Genomic DNA, 25,342 nt, shown 5'->3' with positions numbered 1-25,342 from the left:
TCGACACCTAGATTTTTGTTATTTCTCAAAATTGACATCGACCCGCCTCCCGATCGTAAGGGAGTGAACCTTTCACGTACTGATCGAACAAATCTTTGTATTAGTGTCCCTTTTCTTACAGATCTTCTTTCTAAAGTGGTTTCTAAACCGCTATCCTCATTTGTCCTCATCTTTTATAACGATCTAATTTCTAATAAAGCCTCTTCTTTTATAACTATGAAAAGTTATAGAAAATTTCAACCAAATAGAAAGCAAACAAACGAAGAGAAGGCAATAAATAACACTTATTACCATAAAAATTTTAAGCCCAGAACAAAACAAAAAACACACGCTATTCAGCTGTGTTAAACTGGTTGTCGGCTTTCGTGTTAGGAAGCCGAGTTCGACTCCGCTGCCACCAAATGTAAGCTATTAATATTTTAGCTTACTTTTTCATTGTCTTTTCTTGTGAAGTATATTTTCAGTAGCACAAAAAATTGGGGAACAACTCTAGAAGGAACTGAATTGTGAACGGTGTCTAGTCTATTTTCTATAGAACAAAAAGTTTTTTTACGGGGTTTGTGAAGGTCAAACTACAAGAAAATCAAGTTGAAACGTTTGAAGGGTAAGTCCGTCTATAAGACGTCTAAGGAAGAAATTACAAAGAAAAGAGGGGCGTATAAAGAGTTTATGTTACGTAAGAATAAAGGATAGGAAAACAATCTATACTCTATAAAAATCTAAGGAAAAATGTGGGAGGAGTTTTGGGTCTCTTGCAATGAGCGCATCCTGTGATTGGCAAGTTGCCGCTGGCGTTGGGAGGAATTGGTGGGATAGGACTTTGGAAGACTAGATGCGAAAAGGTGGACGAAATCGTGGAAATTGACAATTTTTCAGTCCATGGGCATTTAGTAGGACGGGGTGGACGAGACAGCATGTGAGCCGACGGACAGTGGCAATAAATAGGTTGACGGCCAACTAAAACGGACATTTTGGTGGGCAGTAAGTGGGTTGACGGGCAGAGACTGTGAGGAGGATGATAAACAGAGGGAACGATATGGTCGACGGGCCCCCTACAGTGGTTATTTTTGCTGATCGATTGTTGATCGACGAGCAAAGAGGGGGTTGACGGGCAAAGAGGGGGTCGACGGGCAAAGACTGTTAGGGATTAGATAGCCAGAGGCAATATATAAGTTGACGGGCATCTTCATTGGGCATTTTTGTGGACAGCGAGTGGGACGACGGGCAGAGACTGAGTGATTCGACGGGCAAATACAGTGTAAATTTTGGCCGGCAGTGATTGGGTAGACGGGCAGAGACTGTGAGTGAGTCGACGGGCAGGTACAGGGATTGGGTTGACGGGCACAGACTATGAGGGGGCGGACGGGTAAGGCAACGATAGGGTCGACGGGCAACTACAGCGGGCGTTTTGGCGGACAAAGAGTGCGTCGACGGGCAGAGAGGGTGTTGACGGACAGAGGCTTTGAGTGATGTGACGGGCAAAGGCAGCAAGTGGATCGACGGGCAGAAGCAAAGAGTGGGTCGACGGGCACCTAAAGCGGTCGTTTTGGCAAGCAAAATAGGTTGACGTGCAGACTATGAGGAGGAGGACGGGCAACTAGGCGGACACCTTTGCGGGTAGAGACAGTGAATGGGTCGGCGGGCAAAAAATGGGAACGCAGAAAGCTTAAAGAGTAGACGGGCAAAAACTAACCGTTAACAGTTTGGCAGAATTAAATGGCGAAAAAAGCGTTAAAAATACGCTAGCGCCACCTATCTCCCGGCCCTGGACGGGCCCAAAATTACTAGTAAGGAAAAGAATAAAGAATAAATTGTTTTGATTCTTTACAATATTAATAGGTTAGCATTAAAATCTTCAGTTCCTAGGATAAGAAAAACCAAATAAGAAATTCTGTTGTAAATGCGTTGTTTGACACTGGAGCCTCAACCCAATAGACGTCCGTTTCAGGACGTCCAATGGTTGATCCTAAAGGACGTAAAAAAACCGGGCATTAGGACGTCTCGGTGACCTTCATTAGACGTCAGATTGGATATCCCGCGTGGTCCTAAAAGACGTACCTGGGATATCCATATGAGGGCAGAATGCTATTAGGGGTGAAACATTTTTTTCAACGAAAAATGAAAGCTACACTTAAAACATGGAAACTTTTCACACATCTTCTTACCTATTGTAATAATCCACCGACCAAATCCAATTCAAACGGTAAAATTGAACATACTGCTTTTATTGCCCTTATTTCTTATGCCACTGCCCTATCTTGATCCTAAGTTTGTTGTCCGGAATGACCCACATTCTAATTTTATTATCTTAACGGTAAAGCAAGCTGTTTTTCGCATTACTTTACAATTATGAACACGCCTGACTTCATTTGACCAAAAATTCTGCTCGCTCTCTTGCCGTATAAAAGACGAACAACCTTCACTTGAAAAGTCAGTCAGGCTTCAGAGCGTCAAGTCGGTCAGTCAGTCAGTCTTCGGTCAGTCTTCTTGCAGTCTTTTCAGGGTCATCTCCCAGCTCTCAGCTTTCTCAGTTTTTTTTTCTTTTCCGTTTTGCTGCTGTATTTTATGTGTTGGTGCCAAATTTTAATAAACTCCAAACCCGAAGCAATAAAATCTTTTACCAATTGTTTCACCATTACTTTGAAAAGCTTTATAAAATGCTTAAGAACAATTTGCAATGGATTTAATAATCATTCACAAAATTTGATTTTAAAATCTATTTAATCGCTGATTTAGAAATTGATCTGGAAATCGTTTTTCTTTTCTCTTATCTTAGCCTGTAGGCTATAGCCTGTTTTGTGTTATCTTATCTTATCTGTCTTCTTAAGATCAGTAAATCATCTTACCTTATTGGAAAAATTTTGAATATTTATTTTTCGGGTTTGGGATCAGAGTTTATTTAAATTTGACACCAAGACATTATATAATACAGCGGCAAAAGATAAAAGGTAAAAGACTGTGAGAACAGCCGGGAGCCGGGAGAAGAACCTGAGAAGACTGCCAGCCTACGTCGTTCGAAGTAATGAAATTGGGGTTAAAACAGGTGAATAGAAGCAATTCACTTCGCGGTTTCGCGAGTCAATTGTTTTGGGTTCCGCCATTTTTGCTAGCTGTTTACATTTTTGTACTCGTTTGTGGCATAGACTGGTTGTGTTAAGCACAAAGTTTTACACATACTCACCAAGATACGGAGATTTGAGGCGATGGAATAAAAACAACACAAAATAAAAGGCGTCCTTCCACAAATCAAATTTTTATTCAAAAATTGGGCCTTCAGCGGTTCAGCCCATACAACACATGTTTATAAACCACGTTTAAATATGCCATTACTCCTCCTATATGGGAATAAATGTTGTGTTGCATAAAACTAAATAGGTAATGAAAATATCGTTAGGCATAGGAAAACTTACTTCTACTTTTGAAACTAGCCATTAAATCCTGTTCTATTGCGTGATCAGATGAAACAGCAGTGAAATCTTGATTACTTCTTTCGATAACATGGTTTCCTTTCTCAAACTGTTGAAGAACATCAGGATGTTTTTCTTTTAGTTGAGACATTTCTTGAAGATATAGTGTTGGAAAAACAAAGCGCACAACCGGTTGCACAAACGCTATACCGGTTGCTTAACCAAAAAAAAAAAAAAAAAAGAAACAGACGTTCTCACGTCAGCCGCTAGTCGGTAAAAGTTTTCCTACTTTATGTTCTTTTTCTGAATACTCACTTCCATAAAACTCGTCCACACTACAGGTTATATATTTTTGTAAACCTAAATTTATCCATTCACATTTCGAATAGACTCTTCTCTCAGTGTGAACCTAAGGTAAACCAAATACTACGTACAAAATAATAAACCTGTCCATTGACTGAAACACTCGTGTCATCTAATGCCTTTTCATATCTAAAATATAATTCACAACAGGTTATGGGCCCAGTGTTGCAAATTATATTAGATTCTACTGAAAATGGCTTGTGCCAATAAAAGTCTGGCTCACGTGGTCAAGTTTGATGGGTCCAACCTACCACTCTGGAGGTTAGGACTTGACGTGGCTTTAGAAGAACACGATGTGCAATCTGTCACTGATGGAACACTTCTTTGCCCACCTGAGGTAAATCTTTTTCTTAAAGGGGGAGCCCTAGATTGACACAGTCTCCACTAAACCAAAAAGTACGCATTGACAAAATTGGCAAACTTACTTTAAGTCTACTCGACCCAGACTCGACTGACTTCTAAAGTTACATTCAATTTCTCATCTCTCCATTGCTTATCTACTTAAAGCTTATGTCGACTCAAGCTTCGACCATTTTTTTTTTTTTAAATAAAAAATAAACTAACAGTTTTTGTCCATTATCTGTATTACAGATAAGACAAGTAACTGAACAAGTTCCATCTGTCGAAGGAGGCCCAGTCACTCCAACATATGGACCCATCATCAACACTGATGCCATTAGAGAGTGGAAAATCAAAGACTGTACTGCACGACGCATCCTCCTTACCACGATCGAACTGAAGTTGCAAAATACGTTGGTTGGCTGCAAAACAGCATTCCAGATTTGGACTCGCTTAAACTCACAGCACAACAAGTGTGCAGCCAACAACAAGTACATTATACAAAGGAGTTTCCTAAACTACGAATACCAAACGGGTCACAGCGCTATGGACCATATTACTGCTATAGAAACGATTGCTGAGCAGCTCAAAAACATGGGGGAACCTCAAACTCGGCTCCAGATCTGCACAAAAATCATCTACACACTGCCACCACACCTTCATGGCTTCATAGCAGTCTGGGAAGCTCTCCCAGAAGAAGAACAAACTATCGCCTTGTTAACAGCAAAAATACTCAATGAAGAAAGCAAGAACGCAATTTTCAAACCTCAAGAATATGACCATGGGTACCGTGCCTCTTCTAACAGAGGGTACCGTGGAGGATATGGTAGTGGCAGAGGAGGTTTTTCTGGCCCAGGTAAACACCATGATGGTCCACCTGCTGCCAAGAAACCCAGATACAACGGACCACTGTGTGACCACTGTCATCCAAAAGGCTTTGTAGCCACACACCCATTCGCAAAATGCAGAAAACATGCACAATCTTTGAAACGAGACTCGGTCAACACCGCTTTTCCTCGATCAACTTCGTCCAATGAATCAAATTTTCTCAATTCACCAAGCATTTATTTTGGGTTGATGAATGTCGACGTTGGCTTGTCATTACACCAGTGTGCAGTCGCTCTTCTTGGACAACTCAGCTTTTCACGCAGACTCTGGTGCCACCGCCCACTGCACACGCCTAAGACACCTTCTACGCAACGTAGTTACTGTATCTAAGGGCAGCTGGGTTATTCAAGGGTTCCGTGGAGCTCAGGCTGATGTTGAAGCATACAGAGATATTGTCTACGAGGCAACAGTCAACGGTCAGAAGCGTGTCGGCATCCTCAGGCGAGTGCTATACGCCCCAAACACTGGAATCAACTTAATCTCCATCGGTCAAATCACTGCCCTGGGCGTAAGCGTAAATTTCTCTGGCTCAAAATGTGAGTTTGTAAGAAACAACAAAGTGGAAGTAACTGGTCGTCGAACGGGAAGTACTCTGTACAAACTTGACATCAAAGCTATAGTTGAATCACCTCAACAGGAATGCGTTCTTATTGCGGAACAGTCAGCAGCTTCACTGATTACTTGGCATCGCCGTCTATCCCACGTAAACTGCAAAACGATTGAGCAAATGGAGGCAAGCAACGCAGTTGAAGGGATGAAGATTACGAATCGCAACTTACCAGCTGTTTGTGAAGGATGTATCTATGGGAAAATGTGTCGGCGCTCATTCAAGTGCTCTAACAAAGAACCAAAGCCACTGGAAATCGTCCAGCTCATTGTGTCAGACGTTGGTGGCCCCATGCAAGAAAAATCTCTGAGTGGTGCACTCTACTATCTGGCGATAAAAGACAAAGCAAGTGGTTTTCGTCAAATTTTCTTTCTCAAAAGAAAGTCGGAAGTTGCAGGTAAATTCAAAATTTACATTTCTTCTTTTCAAAACGAAACTGGTAAATTAATCAAAGCTATCCGCACAGACAACGGCACAGAATTCAAAGGCCAAGACTGGATTTGGGTAGACGAGATGGGCATTAAACGTCAGTACACTATCGCCTTCACCCCACAACAAAATGGCGCGTCTGAGCGTGACAATCGAACTATCGTCGAGGCTGCACGGAGTGCTCTATACGGAAGAAAACACGTGGTCTCGTCTCACGTACTATTACGGCTCTGGGCAGAGGCGGCCAACTACGCCGTATACACACTTAACCGGACTCTCTCCCGCACCAGAGACGTTACGCCTTTTGAAAAACTTTACGGTACGAAACCTAATGTCTCGCACTTGCGTCAGTTTGGCATTACATGTTACGCTCATGTAGCAGATGAGAAACGTCAAAAGTGGGACAAGAAAGGAGAGAAAGGCATGTTCCTTGGCTACGACAACAACTCGACCGGTTACCGCGTCTTCATCCTAGCAACCTTCAAGGTTGTAATTAGCGACGAAGTTCTTTTCGAAGAAGACGACGACAGTTACGAACCACAAAGCCGTGCCATTCTTCAGAAATTTCCCTTCGCAAAAGAACAAACAATCGTCGATGAAACTGACGACAACTCGTTATTCACAGATTTCACACCATAGACTGTACCCATGCCTAAGCTTCCTCCGTTTGAGCCTCCAGTCGAACTACAAGCTGAGCCTCCAGTCAAACTCCAAGTCGAGCACTCATCCGAGTCAGTGATAAATGAACCCCTACATGTCGAGGAACAAGACAGAACTGGTGCTTTTTATGGATTCGGAGAAAACGATTTTCATCCCAATCATCACGAATACGAGGCGGAAGGGGGCGAGTTTTTCGATGACGAGAATCACAAGAATGCCCCAACGAGTGCCAACAGACGGTATCCGCTCCGGAACCGCAAGCCAAAAGTGATTCAATTCATGAATCTAATGGACTCTAACGGCCAGCCTTTTGAGCCTGGCTCTTTTTTGGAGGCAATGGATTGCCGTGAAGCCCATCTGTGGCAACCGTCTGTTCAAGACGAATTCGACTCTCACATCCAAAATGAGACGTGGGTACTGGTGCCTCTACCACCTGGTCGGACAGCCATCGGTACTCGCTGGGTGTTTAAAGTGAAACCCGGGTATCTGGACACCCCTGCTCGCTACAAATCGCGATTCGTGGCCAAAGGATATTCCCAAGTTAAAGGTATTGACTTCAATGAATATGCAATCTATGCACCAGTTGTTGGGTACTGTTCTCTTCGAGTCATTCTATCAATCTGTGCGGCCTTCGACCTGGAAATGGCTCAGTTAGATATCAAAACAGCTTTTCTGTACGGCCTCTTAGAAGAAGAGATTTATATACAACAACCCGAGGGTTTCATCTTGCCGGGCAGTGAGCATCTTGTTGGAAGACTGTTAAAATGCATCTATGGACTTAAACAAGCCCCCCATGTCTGGAACAAGAAATTTAATGATTTCCTCATTCTTTTCGGCTTCACGCGCAGCAAGCACGATCCATTTGTCTACTTCAGACGAAGGGAAACCGAAATTCTTATTATGGTCATTTGGGTGGACGACGGTCTTATTTGTAGCAACAACAAGGCAGCCATCGCAAAAGTTCTTTCTTTCCTGTCAACACATTTTGAGATACGTTCGTTACCAACTGACCGCTTTGTGGGTTTGGAACTAACCAGAAAAAGAGAGGAGAAAAAGTTGTGGATCAATCAACAGGCGTTTATCGAAAAAGTTCTTTATCGATTCAACATGTCGACTTGTAATCCCAAACTTACTCCCGCAGACCCGCACGTGCGCTTGTCCAAGGAAATGGAGCCCAAAACAAGAGTTGCCCAACAAGAAGCTAAGAAGCTACCCTACCAACAGGCCATTGGATGTCTTAACTATCTCGCTCACACGTCACGACCTAATATCGCCTTCGCAGTCAACCAACTGTCTCGCTACTGCAACAATTTCGGGCCGGAACATTGGCAAGCAGCTAAGCACTGCATTGCATATCTCAAAGGTACGGCCAGCCATGGTCTCTGCTACGGGGGAGACGGTGCGAATGTCAGTTCGGCACTCATCGGCTATTCCGACTCGGACTATGCTGGGGATCTCGACCAATCCCGCTCAACGACCGGATACATCTTGCACTTTAATTCGGGTGCAGTGACCTGGAGGAGCCGACTTCAACCGTCGACAGCAGCTTCAACTTTGTTAATTTTTTTAGAAGAGAGTTGTGTACCTCAATGAGAACACTTTCCTTTACTACACAATCAATTGTTGTAGAGAAGTGATTGATTTTTTCAAAAATTTCTGTAAGCTTCAGAACATCATCTACACGAGAAATTATTTAAATTTATAGCTAACCTTAAAATTACTAACCTTGTTTACAGCTCTTTAACAATTCTTCTAATAACAGCAGATGTAGTGCATCATCTACCAGTAGCATAGCTCTTTCTGCCCTAGAATAAGCTTTACCAGACAGAAGATGGGTTACAGTTTCCGCCGCATAGATCTATTCATACACTTCCTTTAAACCGGATCCATCCATCAGTGAGCAGATTGCATGTATATAACTCATCTGAGTATGGAAACCACCAAGTTTTAGAACAACATGAGATAAATCGCTGTTACTCTTTTTGATAGCAAAAGCTTTAAGGTAGAGTGGTTGATCAAACGTTAGAACCGGTGTAAAACCATACTTCCTCCCTTGATTAACAATGAAATAGAGAGTTGAAGTAATGCACGTTGTGTCACTAGCCGATAGGTTTACAAATGGGAAGTACAAAATTGCACATTTTCCTCTGCTACTTCCTTTTACTGCACGTTGCATTACTCCTTTCCATCCAGGTCTATTACTTGAACCAAAAAACCAAGAGCAGTGCCAGAATAAATCGAGTCACGTTCCGTTATCATTCCTTTTTAAAGAAAGTTGGGTGTTATGGTAAATTCTTGAAAGTTCCTTTATTAATAAATACAATTATAAAATTGGAACAGGTTGTTAGATTCAATGAACAAAACATTTACTGAAACTGATGATGCAAACCTTGTTGTCCCCACGGTAGGAAATGATTGGAATTTTTCCAGCATTTAATATGTCTTCATTTGTAATTTTTCTGTTCCAAGGAATAGCTTTCTTTCTCAACAATGGAGCTGGGCACATTGCGGCCATAATTCCCATTCCGTGGAATATTCCTTTCCCATCAATTATTATTATATTGTGATCTGTGTTATCTGCGATGTGTTGGACGGAAAGTTGAGGAGAATATCCCTCTAAATCAGTGTTAATTTCAACTGCAGAATTACGTTCAAAGTAAACTACATCACCATAAGATGAGCATAAACCCAGTGGATGAAGTAAATCTATAAGTTGTCGTGAACCAAATGAATGATGAAGGGTTATTGCTAATCCAAGTTGAAGTGGCGCAGCGATTGAGTTAGGATGAACTGCTTGAACAATGGCTTGACCAATTCCACCAATTTTTCTTTCAATGTCTTTTCTGGTAAAAAGATTTTCCATAATAGTGCGGAGGGACTGAGGAATGAAATTCAAAATTTCACTTGTTGATCCTAAATCATTAATAAATTGAATTCTTCTTTGTTTGGAGATATGGACAGTATTTCGCTCTTGATCAATCTTGCTGCTTCTTTAATGATCTCCATTTTCTTATCATTTTCACTTTGTTTGATAGTTGTTGAGTAGAAATTGTGAATAATTCTGGTTGATTTTTCATGTAGTATGACAATGTGGTCATTCATGTGTGATACTCTGGTGATTATTACTTCTTGTTCTTTAAAATGATGCAATAGTCGAAATTTCATCCATTTTGAGCAATACGGTTGAACACCTTCCTTAGCCATTATTTCATTGAGTTGTTTGAAGGAAACGTAATCTTCATCGTGACTTGTAATGTGAGTTGCTGGAACAAGGAAGGCTTTGTAACGTTCACTATCGTCATCTTCAACTTTCCTTTTTACAGGAATTCGCCTAGATGTATGGAAATTAGTGAAAAAATTGGTATGATAAACTGGAGTTACATTTTCTAAATCAAACCCAGTTTCTATACGAGAACTTACAGCAGCTGACCATTCATCACCCCTCTCTATACACCGTTTTAATATTGCTTTATGAACATCATTAGATTTCACATTTACCACAGGATTTTTAACTTTGTGTGAGGCTGAAATATCAGCAGAATCTCCACAAAGAAAGCAGTTCTTGTTGAAATCAAAACGTGATGGAAAATCTGAAACTCCTTGTTCTTCGTGGTTGACTGAGAAGTAGTTACGTTGTTGAAGGGTATCATTATTTTGAATTGCCTGGAGAATTTTCCGTTTGCTAGAATAGTTCTTTCTGCTATTTCCGTGAACGTATTGTCCTTCTGAAGTAATAGGAATGATGTCACCCCTCGTCAATATTGCTGAGTTCAATGAAATTGCACCCTTTTCAATCAGAAAACTCAACATCCATAAGTTATCAACACAATTACAAATGACACAAACTTTGTCACACATCGTAAAACAAAATTCTAAACATCACATCAAGTAAATGTAACTTAATTTTTTATTTCATGGAATACAGAACAAATATTATTTGAAAAACTACATTTTCGTTCTCTTTCACAAAATGTTATGTCGTCTGCTTTTCAACTTTTTGTCATACGATGTTATTTGTCTCCCACAAAAACTTATTTAATTAAATTACCTATCTTCCCCACCACTTTCACCGGGAGCTTTTTTATCGCAGTATTGTAAGTTATCAATATTTTAACTTACTTTTTCATTGTCGTTTCTAGTAAAGTATATTTCAGTAGCACAAAAAATTGGGGAACAACTCTTTAGGAACTGAATTGTGAAAAGTGACTCTCGCTATTTTCTATAGAACAAAAGTTTTTATACGGGGTTCGTGAAGGTCGAACTACAAGAAAATTAAGTTGAAACCTTTGAAGGGTAAATCAGTCTGTAAGACGTCTAAGGAAGAAATTACATAGAAAAGAGGGGCGTATAAAAAATTAATGTTTCGTAAGAATAAAGGGTAGGGAAAAAATAATGAAAATGATAAAGAATAAATTGTTTTGGTTCTTTACATAGCTATCCGGTTCCAAAAGATTGCGTCTCGCAATCAATCAAGGTCAAATTTGGAACGGAATAGAAAGTGAGCCAAAACAAAACAAGAAAACGACATTAATTAATTCAACAGAATAGCTGCTTCTCGATGCGCTTGTCTTAGTGCGTCCCGGTGGAATTTATTCCGTGGAGGCTCTTCTTGTAAAAAAGGGGCTGATGGGGCAAAAAATTCCGGGGCGGGTTGTTGAATAGAGGCGGGTAAGTTTACAATAGTAATGGGTGGGGATGGATTTGAGGGGTTTAAAAACGCGGGATGGCCTACTTCTACATCATTATCAGATGTTTTGGTGAAGCAAGTGAAAGGGTTACAAGTACTTAGAAAAGAACAACAAGGTATGTATCTTGCAATAAGGGAACCTACTCCACAAAAATGAAAGAAAATGAATCCGATAAATCCCATCCCTAGAAGACTACAAATGCTACTTGCCCAACTAAGAATCTTAGATGACAGGGAAACGTTCTTTTCTTTTTGGAGTGAGGAAAGAAGAGTACTCATGTGAAAAGGATTTCCAAGGTCGATGCTATGTTCTTCTTTAGCAGCAGCAATTATGTCGGCGATTGCAGCTGCAGTGCTCATCGGGTGGGGGGTTAGCGCGGGGTGTAAACTTAGTGCGAGTAGCTTATCAATTTCATACGGCAAAGTGTTGATCAAACTATGTCCTTGGATTATTACACCAGGGACGATTGGATGCCAAGAACTGTTTTTGTAGAAATGTGCTCGGCCGTTAATGTTGACGAAATTTTTGTGCCAGTAACAGGGGGTGTAAGGTGTCAGTTCCCAACCTTCAGTGTCTAAAGTGTAGTCGCCGAGTTTTGGTTGAGGACCACAGCTTGTGATTTCAGTGGTGATCGTTGAATTTTTCGGGGAGCATTGATAGACGCTGATCGATTCACCAGTGGCTATCAATTTGCTACATGTGGGTAAATTAAGGTAACTGGCAGCAAGCCATCCACTGTGTTGTGCGGTGGCGATAGCAGTTTTGTGTGCCAGCACTCGATTTTCACATTGCAGAGCTCGAATTTCTCGAGCCACTCCATTTATTCCATCGGTAGTTCGGTCTCGTGCGTATTGAGAATGTGCCGCTCCGCTGATTTCAGCTCGGATAATGTCAGAAATTTTTTCGATGTCTTCTTCCAATGGTTTACTCGGATGAGCATTGGTATCAGTTAAAGAATGTAAACGTAAAATAACTTTGTCCATTCCGATTACTTGTTTGTAAATTTTTTCTGATGAATTACAATATTTCTTGTTAGTTGTATTGTAAACAAAGTCAAGTTGTTGTTCGACGTCACGAATTCTTTCTATTTCACTGTTGTTAGTCAGGTAACGTTGAGCGATTCCTGTTTCCACAAGCCTTAGTTTGCACTGTTGAACTTCTCTTAACGATTCTTTCCAGACAATGGTCACTAGGTTGTGAGAAACGGATCCGTTGATCCCTCCCGGTATATCGCCAATGGGTGAACTTATTGTACAGTTAGCGCACTCAGTTTCTAAAGTAACTTCTTCTAATCGACAGTTGATCAGCTGATCAGCTGTGACTTGAAGCCAGCTACCCTGCACATTTGGAATACGTTCGAACGACCACTTATTGTTTCCTAAGCAGTCCATGCTTTTGCCATGGCGCAATCGGGAATCACGCATTTTTTCACATTCATGTGCATTGACTTCTATTGGCACTCTTGATTGACTTGGAGTTTGCCAACCCCAGAAGTCAGTATAGATGTGTTTCTTTTCCAGCCACATGGTACACGAATGGCCAACAAAACGGGTGATTTGGGGAAGAGTAGAATAGACATCATAATATACTGTAATAGCGGGAAGGGGGCTTATTTGATAATCACAGTCATCGCTAGTGAATTTTAGGAACCCTTTTGGCTGAGCAGCCGTACAATTACAAATAGTGATGTTAAGAGCATGGAGGCGAGAGAAAAACGGTATGATGAGGAGGGGTAGAAGACATAATCTATGAGAAAAGTAATTTCAAAATCAATTTCAGGGATCCATTCTATGAATTATTAAGATTACTAATACAAAGTTTTTAGAATTTAAACACGGTTTAAAGATAGTTAAAGTGATTCGAACGTAATTAAAAAAAAAAATTACAGCAATACAATTTCATAATTTGACAACTGGTTTTAAAAGATTCCGAGGACGTAACCCGAGGCGACGCTCTGGTTGTATGGGTAAGGTTGACGTCTCTGGAATCGGTTTGGAAGGTAAGGAAATTGTTGGTGAACTTATCATTAAATTTGGAGTAGGAGGAATTGTGGGTGGAGGTCTCATCAAATTTTGAGTAGGAGTTTCTTTTTCACAAGGAATTTGTTCTAACTCAGATTGAAGGTTTGTTTCTAGGAGTAGAGGAAAAGTCTCGAGTTCATCTACGGTTTCTTGTACGAATATTTCGGCTTGTTTCTCAATTCTTACATAAAAAAAGTCGACACCTGGTTCGTCTTTCCAGATCATTGACTCAAATAGGGATTTTATTCGATTCACATGTACAAGCTGAGTTTGTTTTCCTACGTCTTGTTGTATTTCCACAGTACTATTGTTGCTTACTTTCAAAATTCTAAAAGGGTCTATAAAACGTGGAATGAGTTTTTTACTAATTCCCGCCAAGGGCGTTCGCATATCCAGTAAAACTTTATCTCCTACATTAAATTTTTGCTCTTTTACGCGTTTATCGTACTGGGCTTTATGTTGTTCACGAGTTTGGGAAAGATTGATTTTGACAAGCTGAAAGGCTTCGTGTAAGCGTTTCATAATTTGACTTTTATAGTCTGAGGGAGTAACTATTACTGGGGGAAGAGGACGGAGGAATTGATCAATCGGCATGACTGGATCACGACCGTGATTTAGAAAATATGGAGTCTCAAGTGTTGACGAGTGGACAGAATTATTATAAGCGAAAACAACAAGGCCTAAAATATCCTCCCACCGCTCGAATCCATTCTCCAAATATTTCCTTATCATTTCAACAACAGTTTTGTTGAATCGCTCTGTTTGCCCATTAGTCTGAGGGTGATACGCAGTTGTTTTCATGCGTTTAATGTTTAAAGCTCTACAAAGCGCATAAAATAATTCAGAAGTAAAATTACTGCCTCGATCTGTAATTATTGCTTTCGGGGGACCATGATGTAAAATAATTCGTTCTACTAAGGCTTTACTAGTACTGAGGGCGGTACAGTTGGTAAGAGGAATGACTTCTATCCATTTAGAAAAGTAATCCGTGATTACTTATATTTAATTATTTCCTTGAAGTGAATGCGGTTTGATTGGACCTAGGAAATCTAAGCCCAATACTTCAAAAGGTCTTGTAGCGAGGTCTAGCGGGTTGAGATAGGCTTTCGTACTGTGCACTCGACGTCCAAGCGCACAAGGTTCACAAGAAGTGCAATATTCCTTAACATCCCGCAACATGGTAGGCCAATAGTATTTATGCCTTAGACGAAAGAATGTTCGCCTAGTTACCATATATCCTGACAATGGGGAATCATGGTATTCTTGTAAAAGTTGCTTTCTCAGAGAAAGTGGAACAACCACTTGACACTGTTCAAAGTTTCTTCTTTTCACTGACGTAGGTTCTTAGTGTTTACATAAAAGACCATTTTCTACAAAGAAATAATCTATTTCACTGACCCAAGAAGGCATCGGGCCATCTTCTTTTTTCCAAGGTTCATTTTGTTCCAAAAACGTAACGATTGCTTTGCACAGAGAGTCTTTCTGCTGTTCTTGACACATTAAGTTGTTGTCTGCAGGAATGGCAGATATTAGATTCATCGGTATTCTTGAAAGAAAATCAGCATTTTCGTGTACTCGACCTGGTCGGTACTGAACACTGAACTTCATATTAGATAACAAGATCGCCCATCTACCTAGTCGCCCTGTTTCGTCTTTAAAAGTCTGCAACCACTGAAGAGGCCTGTGATCACTTACAATAACAAAAGGTTGATCTTGTAAGTAATGTCGGAAACGTTTTATCCCAAACACTACTGCTGCAGCCTCTTTTTCTATTGTCGAATACTTGATTTCCCCTTTATTAAGATGTTTGCTTGCATAGGCTATAGGTTGGTCCTTTCCGTCTTTCATCTGAGAAAGGACGGCTCCTAAGCCATAGTTACTTGCGTCCGTGTAAATCAGAAATTCCTTTAAAAAATCCGGATATATCAAGATAGGTTCTGATATTAAACATTGTCGCAAATACTCAAAAGCTGCAATTTCATCTGTTTTCCAAGTTACACTATCAGTAGGTTTTCCTTTGGTCTGTGATAACAAGGGGTGGGCGACGGTAGAGAAATTTTTTACAAACCGTCTGTAGTAACTGGCTAGTCCCAAATAAAATTGTAATTCTTTTACTGTAACAGGTCTTTTGTAATTAACAAGGGTTTCAATTTTAGCAGGGTCTGGTTTTATTCCTTCAGCCGTGATTACGTGTCCAAGATAGGAAACGGATTGCACTAAAAATTCACATTTTGACAATTTCATTTTTAGGTGCGCGTTTTCTAAGAGGAAAAAAAAGTCTTCAAATTGCTAAAATGCTCTTCAATTGTTCTTGAAAAAATTATTATGTCGTCAAGATAAACGAGACAAATTTTTCCAATAACTCTTCGTAAAACTGAATTCATCAGTCTTTGAAACGTTCCCGGGGCGTTGGTTAAACCAAACGCCAAATGATTCCATTCGTACAAATTGTCATCGACTATGAAGGCTGTTTTTTCTTTGGATTCCTCCTCGAGCTCAATTTGCCAATATCCGGAGGCAAGATCTAATGTGGAAAAATGCCTCTGTCCCACAAGTAAATCTAAAATGTCGTCAATACGAGGTAAAGGGAAAGAATCTTTTTTTGTCATTGCATTTAATTTTCTAAAATCTACACACAAACGGACATCCCCTGTTTTCTTACTTACTAATACTATCGGGGCTGCCCACGGGGACATTGAATAACGAATTATTTTATTTTGCATCAGTTCCTCGATTATATTTTTAGCTATCTCTTTTTGCTTTGGAGACGTGCGATATGCCCTTTGACGAATAGGACCTTGTCCTTGTGTGTCAATGACATGTTTTACTAAAGTAGTATGGCCTAACTCACTTGTTTTAAAAGCAAAACTGTTATAATTATTTATTATTAATCTACGCAAATTCTCTTTGTTTTTTTCATCTATGTCTGGAAGAGCCGACTCAACGGCTGCTGTGTTGATTGGATCTGAAGCTACGCTAATTGAAGCCATTGTTTCAACAGGCTTTCTTGAAGGTCTGGAAATATGAAGGGTTCCTAACACTGTAAGGCGAGGTAGAAATATGGTTTTATCTGTTCCATTAACAGCCACCACACGGAGCGAACGATTTGGTGTCGTAGAGATGTAGGGTTTCAAGCTAAGCCCGGAGGGAATATTACAGCATCTAACAAAATGACAAGTATTGAGAGGGTTGAAAGGGTGAGTTTCCTGTTCTCTAGTCTCTAGGAGACTAGTGGAATTTGGAGGAATTCTCAAAGATTTGCTAATCACAAAGGGATTTTCTGTTTCCTGGAAGTGATCAATTTCCGGGACTCGGTAGATGGACTGTTGTTTTCCGTTATAGATAAACTGATGTTTCCAAAGTGCATCGCGCCCTAGAACGCAATCTTCAACAATTCCATTTACGACTATGAATTTCTGCCTAAGTGCTTGGCGTGGCGTTTCTTCTGCCACAAAAAAGTTAACGGTGATTGTGCCTTCCTTGACGAGGCGCCTGTCATTTATGCTGAAAAGATCCACATCTACCTCTTTAGTGAAATTAATTAATTCTTTTCCTTCTTTAAGCTTATGAAAAAATGTGCTGCTAATAACGCTTCTCTCGGCTCCAGTGTCAAACAGCGCTTTTACAACAGAATTTCCTATTTTTATTCTTATCCTAGGAACTGTAGATTTTACTGGTAAACTATTTATATGATGTCGGTGCTTTTTCTTAGTTCCACCGAGGGGCCCAACGCTTACATCGGTAGTTTTTAGTTTCCCCTTTCTTCAAACAAAGAGAGTTTTTTCCCATTTCCGTCATAACCCTCTGGAGGAGTGGGTTTCAAATTTTTTATCTGGGGACAAAAGTTTGCTCGGTGTCCAATTTCTTTACAACGAAAACATTTATCATTAGCTTGACTCTCCCTTGCTTTACAATTGTTTATTGAGTGATAGCCCCAATCGTTGTGAAAATCACAAAAATATAAATCCCCTGTTTTATTGATTGGAGGGTTTAACTGTGGTGAGCGCTGTGAAAAACTCACGTTTCTCCTGGTGGGTAATTGTCTTTCCATTTTCTCCATGTTTTCTTCTAAATGTTTTTGGTGAGTGTTTGATTCCACCTGGGTACTAAGGCGATCTAAAGCTTCCTTTACTTTAGTAAATTCTCTATTAAGTTCGACGTATTTGGCCTGAAAAGCATTTAGTCTGGATCTAACTTGGGCTTCTTCTACTGCCATGGCCGTCATTTCAGCTTTTTCTATGAGTTTTTCAAAAGTTGCGAATTCTTTATACTTAAGTCTGGTCTGGACGTCGAAAGACAGCCCTTCCAGAAATTTGTCCATCATAATTTGTTCTCTGGGAAAAGCTGTTGCTTTATCTATCGTGGATTTTATAGGATACGCTAAGTGGAAGGCCTTACGTATACGATTCGCATAACGTCTCATATTCTCTTCGGGTTCCCGTTGCATATTATGAAATTCGACGCTTTGTTTAGATCTGGTCTCTGTAGAGTGGAAAAGTTTAATTAAACGCTCTTTTACTCTGTCGTATATTTGCGCGCTAATTGGGTTTTCAAGTTTAAAGTTATCAAACTCATCAGCCGCTTCACCATACAATTTGGAGCGTAGTAAGATAATTTTTCTTGACTCCTCAAAATCGCCTAAAACCAGTACTGATTCTAGATGTGCAAGCCAGTCATCAAAGCGACCGGAGCGTTCACGGTCTACGTAAATTCCGACGTTACTAAATAACGTCATTGCTTGGCTTTGTTGTAACTTTTTATTTTTATCGATGGCGTTAGAAATAAAATTGTTTGTGTTTCCTATACTGTTTACTTTTGACGGACACATTACTAAGGGATTCATTTTAGGAATGGAGCTGGTAACTGAGTACTTTGGAGTTGCTCCGTTATTACTTTGCTTATTGTACATGCTTGGGATTTTTACACTTTGTCCACTTAACGCAAGTGGTTGTGTAAGTAAAGGTGTTGAGGTAAGATATGAAGGCTGAGAGCTAGTTCTAAAAACAGGCTGTCCATTAGGCTTCGTTTTCTGAGAGGAATTAATGCAACGTTTAGTATTCGTTAGAACGTGTTGCACAATACAATCAGCTGCTTTAGAAGCATCCTCATAATCCATTCCGGATTCCATCAAACGGCACAATTCTTTTACGTATATTTTAATGGGCATGTCTTGGTTTGTTTCTTCTGACGGTTTGTTTTGCATGATTTTGTTTGACATCTCAACGATCGATGATGGAGTAAAGGAGACTTTCCGACTTTGTAGTCCTTGATACGGTAAATAGTTACACGGAGTGGACGCTAACTGTGATTGAGGAATTTGAGTATTCATACTTGACTGTGAATGAGTAACCGCCGGACAAGTGATTGTTGTGGTACTAGGGGTCGATTTAGGACAATCTAAAGGAATGTGATCACCTTGCGTGTGGATTTCCGCTCTTACAATTTTGATGGGTACCCTGTTTTTAGAAGTCTCCTCCTCAGTTTCGAGTGTTACTAAAGATTGGGGCACTAACTCTGATTCTGACCTACTTTGTTGTTCTCCCGAGTGCACTGATTCATACTCTGAATCAGTACTTTCGTAGTATGTTTTTAGACCACAGTGCTTAAAGAGTTCAATTGGTGTCAAAATTGTGGGTTCGGTTAAGAGTAATGCTCTTACTTCTTTGTTTGTTAACTCTATTTTTTTTTTTCACTTCAAAGTAAATACTGCAATTCAAAAATAAGATCGTCAACAGGAATTTTCGTTATTCTCGTATTTCCGTATTGCTGATAAAACCATGCCCGATCTTGGTTCTCTTCATTTATTAGTTCTAGGTTTTGGAAATCTATAGAGATATCTTCTGGGTTTTCTACCCTATCTGTTGTTTTTTCAAGGTCCGTAATTGCCCGAGCCTGTTCTAGAAGTTGATTATATGATAGCAATTCTCTTGTCTCCTCGCCTATCAGGGGTTCGACTACGGTTTCGTTGGTTGTTGTTGTTGACTACGGTCGATGATACTTGCATATTAAGTACTTCGTTCCACTGATCATCATTTCTCAATTCTTTAATTTCATTGGAATCAAGAAGATCAATATCGGATTGATGTGGGCTATCACTATCTAGTTCGACACCTAGATTTTCGTTATTTCTCAAAATTGACGTCGACCCGCCTCCTGATCTTAAAGGAGTAAACCTTTCACGTACTGATCGAACAAATCTTTGTATTAGTGGTCCTTTTCTTACAGATCTTCTTTCTAAAGTGGTTTCTAAACCGCTATCCTCATTGGCCCTCATCTTTTAAAACGAACTAATTCCTAACAAAGCATGTTCTTTTATAACTATGAAAAGTTATCAAAAAATTCAACCCAATTGGAAGCCAAAAACGAAGAGAAGGTAATAAGTAACACTTATAAGTATGTAAAAGATGGTAATAAGTAACACTTATTACCATAAAAATTTAAAACAAACAATAAAACAAACAAAAAAAAACGCTATTCAACTTAACACAAAAGCCGAGTTCGACTCCGCTGCCACCAAATGTAAGTTATTAATATTTTAACTTACTTTTTCATTGTCGTTTCTAGTAAAGTATATTTCAGTATCACAAAAAATTGGGGAACAACTCTTTAGGAACTGAATTGTGAAAAGTGACTCTCGCTATTTTCTATAGAACAAAAGTTTTTATACGGGGTTCGTGAAGGTCGAACTACAAGAAAATTAAGTTGAAACGTTTGAAGGGTAAATCAGTCTGTAAGACGTCTAAGGAAGAAATTACATAGAAAAGAGGGGCGTATAAAAAATTTATGTTACGTAAGAATAAAGGGTAGTGAAAAAATAATGAAAATGATAAAGAATAAATTGTTTTGGTTCTTTACAGTATCTACTCATTTTTAACTATTTTTCTGTGTATGTTTCATGAATATTGCAGAAATTCCAATTTTTAACATTTTATTCGATTTTCCCTGACTAGACTATATATCCAATCGGTTTTACTACTTAAGTAAGTAATTTTTAAGCAAAAATTTTACAGAAATGGATACTTCATGATTAGGGCTATCCATTTCTGCAAAAAAAAAATTATATTTTGGACTAATATTTACAATTTTCATTGTCTTAGGCCCTGGGTATGATGACACCCTTTTACAACGCAGCTCATTTTTCCTTACACATAATGTAAACAATACCGTTAAACATTAAAATTTAGCTGTTTTTTAGAATTAAATACCCTTAATTTAATATTAAAATGTAGCCAGTTCATTTACCTTTAACACAAAATTATTGCTAGTATCCTTTGGTAAATTGGAAAGGTTTCACAAATTTTTTTTTGCGATCCCCTTTTTTCCCTATAAGGATTCCTCAGAGGAAAAACGGACTCGTAACAAACATGGCGAAATCCGCAAGAGTGCGTTCACAAATAGGGAGGAGGGTACGCGTCAATCACTGGCTCTATTGTTGGTGAGAATCATCATGAAACAAATTGTATCTAAATAAAAAAAAAAAAAAATTTTTTTTTTTTTTTTTTTTTTTTTTTTTTTTTTTTTTTTTTTTTTTTTTTTTTTTTTTTTTTTTTTTTTTTTTTTTTTTTTTTTTTTTTTTTTTTTTTTTTTTTTTTTTTTTTTTTTTTTTTTTTTTTTTTTTTTTTTTTTTTTTTTTTTTTTTTTTTTTTTTTTTTTTTTTTTTTTTTTTTTTTTTTTTTTTTTTTTTTTTTTTTTTTTTTTTTTTTTTTTTTTTTTTTTTTTTTTTTTTTTTTTTTTTTTTTTTTTTTTTTTTTTTTTTTTTTTTTTTTTTTTTTTTTTTTTTTTTTTTTTTTTTTTTTTTTTTTTTTTTTTTTTTTTTTTTTTTTTTTTTTTTTTTTTTTTTTTTTTTTTTTTTTTTTTTTTTTTTTTTTTTTTTTTTTTTTTTTTTTTTTTTTTTTTTTTTCAAAAAAAAAAAATTTTTTTATTTTTTTTTTTAAAATAATTTTATTTTAATACCCAAATACGATACACTGATCTAAATTCGTAAAGTACCGTGTCAAAAATACAGAAATACGCACTGATTTTTCTTATTACTTGTCGTTTAACAATTTTTCAATTAAGATATTTTATCGCTTAACCCTATCGGGAACTGCGCGAACACCGAGAGCCCTTGAGTAAAAAATTCTAAAAATAAAAAAAGGTGTTTGGCCCTATCACCCCCTGTAGACGATCGGCCTCCTAGACTAACGAACCTAGCGGGGAATCCTGGAACCACTAAGTAAACACCCGCCGGTTTTGGTATAGGTGATAGTGTACCTTACTATTAAATCGTGCTGAAAGAATAAAATTTTGTAACAACCACGAAAATTTAGTTGCCAACCAAGTTTTCGTAGGTTACGCGTATTTTTCTGGGTTGGTAACTCGAAAATTTGGTTGGCAACTAATTTATCGGGGTTGGTAACTACGAAAATTGAGTTGCCAACCAAATTTTCCGTAGAATACCCGTATTTTTCGTAGATTCTCCGTTTTTTTCATGGTTGGTAACCACGAAAAAGTGGGATGCATTTTTACAGTGATAATTTTCATTCCTATTCGTGTGCATTTTTGGGCTTCAAAAATAGCCCACAGACTAGTTAGAGAGCATGTTTTTTAAGTATACGGTTATTTGGATACTGCACGATACCACATGAAGATCTCGAAGGAACGTCCACATTTTCCGAAGCCAAAAACTGATTTTCATTACCTGTAGAATCACTTGAGTACGCGGTACGCATTTCTTCAAACACGAATTCGTGTTTAACAGTACTATTTAAAATAAAATTGATTCTAAAAATCCCTTCTTTATTCCGCTTTCTTGTCCACCCCTCCATTGGCAAATCTGTACGCCCTATGAGCCTTTGAATGTAAAGAAGTTCACCCCAAAGTTTGGCACAATGGCCAAGCATTCGATACGTTTTACGTCATGGATGAATGGCTTGTATAAAAGCAGCTTATTCCGAAAAACGTCTGAAACTCTGAAGAGAGTAAAACTTGAGGGACAAGTTTAGAGGGGGATGATTTTCAAGAAGGAAACCGTCAAGAAAATATGGAGGACGTGGAGAAAAGAAGGGATCGAGTACGGCAGTGATCACTATAGAGCAGCAGTATGTGTTTAGAAGAATGAATAGACCAGGTGTTGCCCTTCCCTTTATTCAGTCTATAGTTCTTTTGTTGCTGTTGCAGGCGCCTCCGGTAGTCGCATATATCTTAAAAAATCCAAGCTATGATGTGAAGCAACATTTCTCCAGTTTCATGGTCATAGAAATAACAAGAGGGCAGTACAGATGGTAACCATTGGTCTAGTGACTTACATGATTAAAACGTATGTAGCTTATTTATGGGAACCAACATTTCGAGAGAAAAAAAATCTTTGTTTTGATGATTACGTAAGCACACCAGTATTTGGTAGAAGCAAATAATCATGAAACCTACTGAAATTTATTTTTTCGTTGAAATCTTTATTTGTCACATCAATGAACAGTTGGCAATCTAGATAGCATTGATTTCAGAACGAAAACGGTATGATTTACACAGTTTCTGGTCCTCTCAGTTCATCTTTCGTAAACTAACATTAATCACGTGATATATAGCCGAGCAAGTATTATTCTCCCTAACTTAGGCAGCTAGAGATGACAAGAAAGCTTATAAGTAGCGCTTGTGCTAATCTCGGGCATAACTCATTCCATTACTTGGAATTCACGATGCTTGGCTTTCTCTTAGAACTAATACCGTTTTCACAGATTTCAAAAAACATTAAATATGACATTTTAACCGACTTTAGCAAGACGTTTGGCTTTAGGGATCGATCCGTTTAGGTAACCACAGATTGGTGCTATCTAAAGTAGAAAATGTCTTGACAGTCGGACAGTCATCCCGTTTGTTTGTATTTTTTGTCCACTTTGGCCACGACCTGTCAACCCCATTTTCGCCCTTGCCTGTCAGAGACACACTATGATCGATGACGGCCTCTCCATCGCTCGACTCAGGTCTTATCTACGCGCCACAACTCATTTTTCTTCGACTTGAAGCAACCTATTATATTATCCTGTGCCTTGCAGTTAGACATTCAGGCGAAGGGAATACAGCCAATAGCATATATACTTATCTCGCGGCATGTTGCCCACTAAAATGCGACAATCATCTTGTTACTCTATTTCGACACTCTCCTCCCGAAAACTGTATTTCTTTCAGTTTCGACGACTGAACAACTTTTTTTTTGTTTGCTGTATATATATATTTTTGCACTCCTATCGTCATGGATTAAGCCTTCAAACTCTCTTTAGATTCATTTGATCGATATGTTCGGACTACACACTGTAGTTTACACATATTTCGATAAAGAAACATTTAAATGTTAAATACGAGCTCCGAGAAACATATTCCCGTTGAAAAAAGCAACGGCAGACTACTATCGTCACTACCTCAAAATTAACTGCGGACTCACTTTTAACCACGTCAAATGCAGATTTTTTTTCAAGCTTGCATCTATAATTTCTCTTTCTTGTTAACAACAACCGCCACCTTAGAGTAGTTCAAGGCACGCGTTAATTTGTTCCTTGCATGGAGGGACAAAGTGTCACCCTATAAAAGAAAAGTGAAGGCAATCATCGTCAACTCTCAGGAAGAAGTAGACGTGCAAAGCGGAGTGAGAAGAGAAACAGCGGTGAAATCATGCTGCCTGCCGTAACGAAATAAATAAATTCCTTGGTGCTTGTAAACTGGACAATGGAGGCAAGGATGTGTGCGGAATCCAGTGCGCGAAGTTTTGGACCCTGGTGATATCGGCAGCTGGTGACACACAGGATAACAAAAGACTTGGATTGGCGGAGTGCAGCATAGATTTCTGGTGGCGTAGTTCAAGATCGTCGGAACTAGGAAGTTCTTTTGTCGTCACGCGCTTGCCTGCCCCCTTTTTTTTTTTTTCTTCTCCCTCTCCCACTTTCTTTTTCTTGTACGATTTCCGCTTCAGTAAAGAACATCTTTGGAACGAAAAAAGCTCCGCCCTCTTCTTCCCGGACGCCAGCAGCGAGCAGATATCCAAGCCAAAGAAACGGAGGGCGGGGACGCGACAGAGGGGTCTTTGGAAGAGGTGGAGATGTAGGAAGTTAGCTTCGTCTACAAAGAAACGATATCAGAGCCAACCGACGAGGCGAAGTAGAAGCGTTTGAAATCGACAGTTTCCCGTTGTCGACTAGTCGGTCGACTTCTCCGGCGTTTCGTTGCATTGCTGTTGTCAATACAACGGTATGCAGTGAATGTTATCGGATCGTTACAGAGTTCCAGCTAACTTCATCTTTCATCTTCAGCAGGTTTATTTTGTTTTGTTTTTTCAACCTTTATTAGCGCTTTCTCTTATTGTTCATTTTAAATTGGTGTTTTAAGAGCTCTGCGTGGTATTTTCGTGTTAAACAGAAACTACTATCAGTTAGTAAAGTAGAAAAAAAAACTTTGCGTTCAATAAAATTCTTTATTTCAACCTGTACTTTCAAAAAATGTTTTAAACTTCTGAACATTGTCACACATGTAGACTCGCGTTTCTCCACGTGTGCTTAATATTGTTTGTTTTCCGTCATCGTGAAGTTGAACCTATTGATTTGCACAGTACCATATGGGAAAAATCCTGCTATTTTTTCTTTTTTAACTGCCAGCCGTCGGTTGTTAATACCTGAAGCATATAAAGGGACTCTAGAGAAGGCAGGATAATCAAGTTTGTGGACGTTTTTGGCTTTCGACCGACAATAATCGATGAAAAGTGTTGATACGGAGGATACTAGTTATTTTTCTTTCCACACGGTAATGTATTACTATTTTCTTGTTTAGTTTTTTTCAATATCATTTTTTATGATGACTAAGGCAAACTTAAGTTTTCTAAATGGCGTATTTTTATTCTTCCCTTTGGGCTTCTTTTTGTGTCCTGCCTCTTGCCCACTCTCCCTATCTCCTTTTAAACTGACTAGGTTAATT

At 38.8% G+C, this 25,342-nt stretch overlaps 5 protein-coding genes and 1 pseudogene across 5 annotated transcripts; 1 reads left to right on the top strand and 5 right to left on the bottom strand.

Moving 5' to 3' along the window:
- LOC123475696 overlaps nt 1-3,558 on the bottom strand; it is a 51,954-nt pseudogene extending 48,396 nt beyond the window's left edge.
- Nucleotides 3,559-3,963: 405 nt separating this feature from the next.
- Nucleotides 3,964-6,672, top strand: LOC123475695. The gene is made up of 6 exons (XM_045178697.1): nt 3,964-4,107; nt 4,362-4,854; nt 4,916-5,020; nt 5,261-6,001; nt 6,071-6,352; nt 6,416-6,672. Exons 1-6 carry the CDS (start codon nt 3,964-3,966, stop codon nt 6,670-6,672), a joined length of 2,022 nt encoding a protein of 673 aa, XP_045034632.1.
- A 2,158-nt stretch (nt 6,673-8,830) lies between these two features.
- On the bottom strand, nt 8,831-9,556 carry LOC116919398. Its single transcript, XM_032925369.2, has 2 exons — nt 9,083-9,556; nt 8,831-8,998 (listed from the first exon to the last, which is right to left on the bottom strand). Exons 1-2 carry the CDS (start codon nt 9,554-9,556, stop codon nt 8,936-8,938), a joined length of 537 nt encoding a protein of 178 aa, XP_032781260.2. The 3' UTR covers nt 8,831-8,935.
- Nucleotides 9,557-9,606: 50 nt separating this feature from the next.
- On the bottom strand, nt 9,607-10,343 carry LOC123475824. The gene is made up of 2 exons (XM_045178907.1): nt 10,192-10,343; nt 9,607-10,024 (listed from the first exon to the last, which is right to left on the bottom strand). Exons 1-2 carry the CDS (start codon nt 10,341-10,343, stop codon nt 9,607-9,609), a joined length of 570 nt encoding a protein of 189 aa, XP_045034842.1.
- Nucleotides 10,344-11,662: 1,319 nt separating this feature from the next.
- On the bottom strand, nt 11,663-13,954 carry LOC123475694 (the record flags this gene model as incomplete). Its single annotated transcript, XM_045178696.1, has 2 exons — nt 13,295-13,954; nt 11,663-13,105 (listed from the first exon to the last, which is right to left on the bottom strand). Coding segments are annotated over exons 1-2 (2,073 nt in total), but the record flags the coding sequence as incomplete, so codon positions are not given.
- A 3,238-nt stretch (nt 13,955-17,192) lies between these two features.
- On the bottom strand, nt 17,193-18,137 carry LOC123475907 (the record flags this gene model as incomplete). The annotated part of the gene is made up of 1 exon (XM_045179128.1): nt 17,193-18,137. A coding segment is annotated over exon 1 (945 nt), but the record flags the coding sequence as incomplete, so codon positions are not given.
- Between the last annotated feature and the right edge of the window lie 7,205 nt (nt 18,138-25,342).

The sequence above is a fragment of the Daphnia magna genome, linkage group LG9, assembly GCF_020631705.1.
Source record: "Daphnia magna isolate NIES linkage group LG9, ASM2063170v1.1, whole genome shotgun sequence".
Classification (NCBI taxonomy): domain Eukaryota; kingdom Metazoa; phylum Arthropoda; class Branchiopoda; order Diplostraca; family Daphniidae; genus Daphnia; species Daphnia magna.
This window is presented reverse-complemented; position numbering and strand designations above follow the sequence as displayed.

What these genes read in the sequence shown, in the direction of transcription:
- LOC123475695 (XM_045178697.1), top strand. Translation starts at nt 3,964, where the DNA reads ATGGCTTGTGCCAATAAAAGTCTGGCTCACGTGGTCAAGTTTGATGGG. An exon ending in AAGAAAGTCGGAAGTTGCAG is followed by an intron (nt 6,002 to 6,070) that starts GTAAATTCAAAA and finishes CTATCCGCACAG; the next exon opens with ACAACGGCACAGAATTCAAA. An exon ending in GCCTTTTGAAAAACTTTACG is followed by an intron (nt 6,353 to 6,415) that starts GTACGAAACCTA and finishes CTCATGTAGCAG; the next exon opens with ATGAGAAACGTCAAAAGTGG.
- LOC116919398 (XM_032925369.2), bottom strand. Translation starts at nt 9,556, where the DNA reads ATGGAAAATCTTTTTACCAGAAAAGACATTGAAAGAAAAATTGGTGGA. An exon ending in CCTACCGTGGGGACAACAAG is followed by an intron (nt 8,999 to 9,082) that starts GTTTGCATCATC and finishes TTATTAATAAAG; the next exon opens with GAACTTTCAAGAATTTACCA.
- LOC123475824 (XM_045178907.1), bottom strand. Translation starts at nt 10,343, where the DNA reads ATGATACCCTTCAACAACGTAACTACTTCTCAGTCAACCACGAAGAAC. An exon ending in ACAAAGTTAAAAATCCTGTG is followed by an intron (nt 10,025 to 10,191) that starts GTAAATGTGAAA and finishes CCATACATCTAG; the next exon opens with GCGAATTCCTGTAAAAAGGA.